At 37.5% G+C, this 8,140-nt stretch overlaps 1 protein-coding gene across 1 annotated transcript in view; it reads right to left on the bottom strand.

Moving 5' to 3' along the window:
* The window catches only part of IFI44 (interferon induced protein 44), a 28,746-nt gene continuing 20,606 nt past the window's right edge, over positions 1-8,140 (bottom strand). Inside the window, 2 exon segments of the mRNA XM_060119601.1 lie at positions 1-233; positions 1,320-1,409. Coding sequence (XP_059975584.1) covers positions 1-233; positions 1,320-1,409 — 323 coding nt within the window.

Raw genomic sequence — 8,140 nt, 5'->3', positions numbered from 1 at the left:
TCAGTCATCTTCTGTTAATTCCTCTGGTGTGGTGTCTATTAGCTCTTGAATTTCTCCAAGATCCATATTTTGAAACCCTTTACTTCCCACCTTTTTTGTCATAGCCACAATCTCTTTCAGGATTTCCATGACTGGTTCTGTCATAAATCCTGTGAAGTCATGCACAACATCTGGACAGAGTTTTCTCCAGCAGGAATTTATTGTTTTGGGCTTGATGGCTTTCACAACATTTTCTATAATAACAATAGCATCTTCAGCGGAAGGTGTAATCCTTCCAGACTTTCATGATGTTCTCTCCATCAGGGTTCTCTTCCATAGCGCTGACAATCCTTTCCATAGCATACTGTGTGTGATGAGCCTTAAAGGTCTTTCCGACCCCCTGATCTAGAGGTTGACTTTGAGATGTTGTGTTTGGTGGCAAGGAGACCACTTCAGCAACTTTGATGTTGAACTCATGAGGCTCTGGGTGGCCAGGGACCTTGTCCAATATCAAAAGAATTTTAAAAGGCAATCCCTTACAGGCAAGGTATTTCCTTCAGGGACAAATCATCGATGGAACCAATCCAGAAAAAGAATTCTCATGGTCCAGGCCTTCTTGATGTACAACCAAGACAGACAGTTGGTGTTTATCTTTTCCCTTCAAGGCTCAGATATTAGCAGCTTTATAGATAAGGGCAGTACTTATCATAAACCCGACCGCATTTACACAAGCAGTAGAGTTAGCCTATTCCTTCCTGCCTTAAATCCTAGTGCTCGCTTTTCTTCCTTACAAATAAATGCCTTTTGTGACATTTTTTTCCCCAGAATAGGGCACTTTCATCTGCATTAAAAACCCATTCAGAAAAAAAAAGAAAAAAAAAACATTCAGGAGAATCCTTTCTCCTCAATGATTTTCTTAATGGCATCTGGGAATTCCTCTGCTGCGTCTTGGTCAGCAGAAGCTGGTTCTCCTGTTATCTTGACATTTTTTAATCCACACCTCTTCCTAAAATTATCAAACCATCCTTTGCTGACATTAAATTCTACAGCTTTAGATCCTTCACCTTCCTTTGGCTTTTGGTTGTCATATAATGATTTAGCTTTTTTAAAAAAATCACTTTAGAGTCTGTAGATATGTCTGTACCCACATAAATCTGCATTTTCAATACAAGATAAAAAGGTATTTTGCAAAAAGTGCAAGGTTTTCCTGCCTGCTGATGTAGCTGCAGCGATGGCTTCATGATTTTCCTTTTCTTTTTTTACAGTGGTCCTTCCGCTGGATTCATTTATCTTAAAATGGCAGGCAACAACAGCTGCAGACCTCAATCTAGGGTACATACCCAGCCATTCAAATTTTTCTTGTAATATCATGACTTTTCTCTGCTTCTTGGGAGCACTTCCAGCCTCACTAGTGGCACTTTGTATGGATCCTATGGTGTTATTCAAGGTTTACAGTATTGCACTAAACATGATGAAAACCATGCAAGAACTGGGAGAGATCACTTTTTACCATGATACAAAATTTACCAGAGAGGAACTGCACATGCAGAGATGATTAGCATCACTTGGCATTTTACACAATACTCATAACATCTGAGCTCACCTAAACAGCAACAGGAGGTGGCTATGAAATTAATATGATAGCACAGTATGTACTGCAGTTAATTTTACACAGTTACAGTTTAATACCGCATCTTTACATTTGTTTACATTTCTCTCGGCTGCAAATGGCACCAAGTAGAGTCTGTAAGTGTTTTATGAATAAGTTTTGATAAATGTTAACTTTTTATAATACATTTGTGCATATTTGATGGTTGTAAATGATAAAATAGACTAGTATCTATATATATTTTATACATTCATGACATACTTAACTTTTTCTTCTTTTTTTTTTTATATTTCTAGACTACACTGTTTGTCTGCAAGTTTTTTCAAATTGGTGCAAATCTCCCCCAAAATTTCCAGTATATTTATTGAAAAAGATCTGCATATCAGTGGACCTGTACAGTTCCAACCTGTGTTGTTCAAGGGTCTATTGTAGTTGTTTTGTTGTTGTTCTCAACTGATTTTCATGAATCAGGTTCACATCCCATCAATCTTCATGTTTTCTAATCATTTCATTTAAACTCCCCAAACATTATTGAACATCTATTATGTGAAGAAACTATACTAATTGAACTGCCCACAAAGAGCAGAGTGCCAGGGACATGGCCATATAGCTAAATAATTAACATATAGTGTGATAATGCTTGAACAGTATCTACAAAAATCAGCAGAATGCAAATGACAGAGAAATCAATTCTTATTTTTTATTTAATCTTATTTATTTTTTGTAGAGCAGGTTCTTATTAGTCATCCATTTTATACATATTAGTGTATATATGTCAATCCCAATCTCCCAATCCATCACACCACCACCACCACCCCGTCACTTTCCCCCCTTGGTGGCCATATGTTTGTTCTCTACATCTGTGTCTCAATTTCTGCCCCGCAAACCGGTTCATCTGTACCATCTTTCTAGGTTCCACATATATGCGTTAATATACGATATTTGTTTTTCTCTTTCTGACTTACTTCATTCTGTATGACACTTTCTAGATCTGTCCACGTCACTACAAATGACCCAATTTCATTCCCTTTTATGGCTGAGTAATATTCCATTGTATATATGTACCACATTTTCCTTATCCACTCATCTGTCGATGGGCATTTAGGTTGCTTCCATGTCCTGGCTATTGTAAATAGTGTTGTAATGAACATTGGGGTGCATGTGTCTTTTTAAATGATGGTTCTCTCAGGGTATATGCCCAGTAGTAGGATTGTTGGGTCGTATGGTAGTTCTCTTTTTACTTTTTTGAGGAACCTCCATACTGTTCTCCATAGTGGCTGTATCAATTTACATTCCCACCAACAGTATAAGAGGGTTCCCTTTTCTCCACACCCTCTCCAGCATTTGTTGTTTGTAGATTTTCTGATGATGCCCATTCCAACCGGTGTGAGGTGATACCTCATTGTAGTTTTGATTTGCATTTCTCTAATGATTAATGATGTTGACCAGCTTTTCATGTGCTTCTTGGCTCACTGTATGTATTCCTTGGAGAAATGTCTATTTAGGTCTTCTGCCCATTTTTGGATTGGGTGTTTGGTTTTTTTTTAATATTGAGCTGCATGAGCTGTTTATATATTTTGGAGATTAATCCTTTGTCCATTGATTTGTTTCCAAATATTTTCTCCCATTCTGAGGGTTGTCTTTTCGATTTGTTTGTAGTTTTCTTTGCTGTGAAAAAACTTTTGTTTCATTAGGTCCCATTTGTTTATTTTTGTTTTTATTTCCATTATTCTAGGAAGTGGATCAAAAAAGATATTGCTGTGATTTATGTCAAAGAGTGTTCTTCCTATGTTTTCCTCTAAGAGTGTTATAGTGTCCAGTCTTACATTTAGGTCTCTAATCCATTTTGAGTTTATTTCTGTGTATAGTGTTAGGGAGTGTTCTAATTTCATTCTTTTACATGTAGCTGTCCAGTTTTTCCAGCACCGCTTATTGAAGAGACTGTCTTTTCTCCATTGTATATCCTTGCCTCTTTGGTCATAGATTAGTTGACCATCGGTGTGTGGGTTTATCTCTGGGCTTTCTATCCTGTTCCATTGATCTATATTTCTGTTTTTGTGTCAATACCATATTGTCTTGATTACTGTAGCTTGGTAGTATAGTCTGAAGTCAGGCAGACTGATTCCTCTAGCTCCATTTTTTTCCCTCAAGACTGCTTTTTTTTATTCAGGGTCTTTTGTGTCTCCACACAAATTTTAAGATTTTTTGTTCTAGTCCTGTAAAATATGCCGTTGGTAATTTGATAGGGATTGCACTGAATCTGTAGATTGCTTTGGGTAATATAGTCATTCTCACAACATTGATCCTTCCAATCCAAGTACATGGTATATCTCTCCATCAGCTTGTATCATCTTTAATTTCTTTCATCAGTGTCTTATAGTTTTCTGCATACAGGTCTTCTGTCTCCCTAGGTGGGTTTATTCCTAGGTATTTTATTCTTTTTGTTGCAATGGTAAATGGGAGTGTTTCCTTAATTTCTCTTTCAGATTTTTCATCATTAGTGTATAGGAATGAAAGAGATTTCTGTGACTAATCTTGTATCCTGCAACTTTACCAAATTCATTGATTAGCTCTAGTAGTTTTCTGGTGGCATCTTTAGGATTCTCTATGTATAGTATCATGTCATCTGCAAACAGTGACAGTTTTACTTCTTCTTTTCCAATTTGTATTCTTTAATTTCTTTTTCTTCTCTGATTACCATGGTTAGGACTTCCAAAACTATGTTGAATAATAGTGGTGTGAGTGGACGTCATTGTCTTGTTCCTGATCTTAGAGGAAATGCTTTCAGTTTTTCACCATTGAGTATGATGTTTGCTGTGGGTTTGTTGTATATGGCCCTTATTATGTTGAGGTAGCTTCTTCCCTCTATGCCCACTTTCTGGAGAGTTTTGATCATAAATGGGTGTTGAATTTTGTCAAAAGGTTTTTCTGCATCTATTGAGATGGTCATATGGTTTTCATTCTTCAATTTGTTAATATGGTGTATCACATTGATTGATTTGCATATATTGAAGAATCCTTGCATCTCTAGGATAAATCTCACTTGGTCATGGTGTATCATCCTTTTAATGTGTTGCTGGATTCTGTTTGCTAGTATTTTGTTGAGGATTTTTGCATCTATATTCATCAGTGATATTGGTCTGCAATTTTCTTTTTTTGTAGTATCTTTGTCTGGTTTTGGTATCATGGAGATGGTGGCCTCATAGAATGAGTTTGGGAGTGTTCCTTCCTCTGTAATTTTTTTGGAAGAGTTTGAGAAGGATTGTTGTTAGCTCTTCTCTAAATGTTTGATAGAATTCACCTGTGAAACCATCTGGTCCTGAGCTTTTGTTTGTTGGAAGATTTTTAATCACAGTCTCAATTTCATTACTTGTGATTTGTCTGTTCGTATTTTCTATTTCTTCCTGGTTCAGTCTTGGAAGGTTATACCTTTCTAAGAATTTGTCCATTTCTTCCAGGTTGTCCATTTTATTGGCATAGAGTTTCTTGTGGTAGTCTCTTAGGGTGCCTTTGTATTTCTGCGGTGTCCGTTGTAACTTCTCCATTTTCATTTCTAATTTTATTGATATGAGTCCTCTTCCTCTTTTTCTTTTGGGTCTGGTTAATGATTTATCAATTTTGTTTATCTTCTCAAAGGACCAGCTTTTAGTTTTATTGATCTTTGTTATTGTTTTCTTTCTTTCTATTTATTTCTGATCTGATCTTTATGATTTCTTTCCTTCTACTAACTTTGGGTTTTGTTTGTTCTTCTTTCCCTAGTTCCTTTAGGTGTAAGGTTAGATAGTTTATTTGAGATGTTTGTCGTTTCTTAAGGTAGGCTTGTATTGTTATAAACTTCCCTCTTAGAACTGCTTTTGCTGCATCCCATAGGTTTTGGATCATTGTGTTTTCATTGTCATTTATCTCAAGGTATTTTTTGATTTCCTCTTTGATTTCCTCAGTGATCTCTTGGTTATTTACTAACGTATTGTTTAGCCTCCATGTGTTTGTGTTTTTAATATTTTTCCCCTGTAATTGATTTCTAATCTCATAGCATTGCAGTTAGAAAAGATGCTTGATATGATTTCAATTTTCTTAAATTTACTGAGGCTTGATTTGTGACCCAAGATGTGACCTATTCTGGAGAATGTTTGTTGTGCACTTGAGAAGAAAGTGTAACCTGCTGTTTTGTGATGGAATGTCCTATAAATATTAATTAAATCTATCTGGTCTATTGTATCATTTAAAGCTTGTGTTTCCTTATTAATTTTCATTTTGAATGGTCTGTCCATTGGTGTAAGTGAGGTGTTAAAGTCTCCCAGTATTATTGTGTTACTATTGATTTCCTCTTTTATAGCTGTTAGCAGTTGCCTTATGTATTGAGGTGCTCCTATGTTGGGTAAATATATATTTATAATTGTTATATCTTCTTCTTGGTTTGATCCCTTGATCATTATGTAGTGTCCTTCTTTGTCTCTTGTAATAGTCTTTCTTTTAAAGTCTATTTTGTCTGATATGAGAATTGCTACTCCAGCTTTCTTTTGATTTCCATCTGCATGGAATATCTTTTTCCATCCCCTCACTTTCAGTCTGTATGTGTGCCTAGGTCTGAAGTGGGTCTCTTATAGACAGTATATCTATGGGTCTTGTTTTTGTATCCATTTAGTGAGCCTTTGTCTTTTGGTTGGAGCATTTATTCCATTCATGTTTAAGGTAATTATCGATATGTATGTTCCTATTACTATTTTCTTAATTGTTTTGGGCCTATTTTTGTAGGTCCTTTTCTTCTCTTGTGTTTCACATTTAGAGAATTTCCCCTAGCATTTGTTGTAGAGCTGGTTTGGTGGTGCTGAATTCTTTTAGCTTTTGCTTGTCTGTAAAGCTTTTGATTTCTCCATCAAATCTAAATGAGATTCTTGCCAGGTAGAGTAATCTTGGTTGTAGGCTCTTCCCTTTCATCACTTTAAATATGTCATGCTACTCCCTTCTGGTTTGTAGAGTTTCTGCTGAGAAATCAACTGTTAACTTTATGGGAGTTGCCTTGTATGTTATTTGTTGTTTTTCCCTTGCTGCTTTCAATAATTTTTCTTTGTCTTTAATTTTTTCCAATTTGATTAGTATGTGTCTCAGTGTGTTTCTCTTTTGGTTTATCCTGTATGGGACTCTCTGTGCTTCCTGGACTTGGGTGGCTATTTCCTTTCCCATGTTAAGGTAGTTTTTGACTATAATCTTCTCAAATATTTTCTCAGGTCCTTTCTCTCTCTCTTCTCCTTCTTGGACCCCTATAATGCAAATTTTGTTGCATTTAATGTTGTCCCAGAGGTCTCTTAGGCTGTCTTCATTTCTTTTCATTCTTTTTTCTTTATTCTGTTCCACAGCAGTGAATTCCACCATCCTCTCTTCCTGGTCACTTATCTCTTCTTCCTCAGTTGTTCTGCTATTGATTCCTTCTAGTGTATTTTTCATTTCAGTTATTTTATTGTTCTTCTCTGTTTGTTTGTTCTTAAATTCTTCTAGTTCTTTTTTAAACATTTCTTGCATCTTCTCGATCTTTGCCTCCATTCTTTTTCCGAGGTCCTGGGTCACCTTCACTATCATTATTCTGAATTCTTTTTCTGGGAGTTTGCCTATCTCCACTTCATTTAGTTGTTTTTCTGGGGTTTTATCTTGTTCCTTCATCTGGTATATAGCTCTGCCTTTTCATCTTGTCTATCTTTCTTTGAATGTGGTTTGCTTTCTGATGGGAGAGACTAGTGGTGGGTAGAGCTGGCTGTTGCTCTGGTGGGCAGAACTCAGTAAAACTTTACTCTGCTTGTCTGTTGATGGGTGGGGCTGAGTTCCCTCCTTATTGGTTGTTTGGCCTGAGGCAACCCAGCACTGGAGCTTACCCGGGCTCCTTGGCGGGGTCAGTAACAGACTCCAGGAGGGCTCATGCCAAGGAACACTTCCCAGAACCTCTGCTGCCAGTTTCCTTGTCCTCACAGTGAGACACAGCCACCCCCTGCCTCTGCAGGAGACCCTCCAGCACTAGCCAGTAGGTCTGGTTCAGTCTCCTATGGGGTTACTGCTCCTTCCCCTAGATCCCGATGCGCACACTACTTTGTGTGTGCCCTCCAAGAGTGGGGTCTTGTCGAAGTCCTGCAATCAAATCCCACTAGCCTTCAAAGTCTGATTCTCTAGGAATTCCTTCTCCTTTTGTCAGGACCCCAGGTTGGGAAGCCTGACGTGGGGCTGAGAACCTTCACTCCAGTGGGTGGACTTCTGTGGTATAAGTGTTCCCCAGTTTGTGAGTCACCCACCCAGCAGTTATGGGATTTGATTTTATTGTGATTGCGCCCCTCCTACCATCTCGTTGTGGCTTCTCCTTTGTCTTTGGATGTGGGGTATATTTTGGTGAGTTCCAGTGTCTTTCTGTGGATTAATGTTCAGCCGTTAGTTGTGATTCAAGAGGGAGTGAGAGCACGTCCTTCCACTACGCCATCTTGAACCAATATCTCCAAGAAATCAATTCTTGATTGTCAGGTGGTAGAGAGGTGTATGGGGTGGAATATTACAGAAGGGAAAGATGAATAA

The sequence above is a fragment of the Mesoplodon densirostris genome, chromosome 2 (assembly GCF_025265405.1).
Source record: "Mesoplodon densirostris isolate mMesDen1 chromosome 2, mMesDen1 primary haplotype, whole genome shotgun sequence".
Classification (NCBI taxonomy): domain Eukaryota; kingdom Metazoa; phylum Chordata; class Mammalia; order Artiodactyla; family Ziphiidae; genus Mesoplodon; species Mesoplodon densirostris.
Note: the sequence above shows the minus strand (reverse complement) of the source record. Positions and strands in the feature narration are given on the sequence as shown.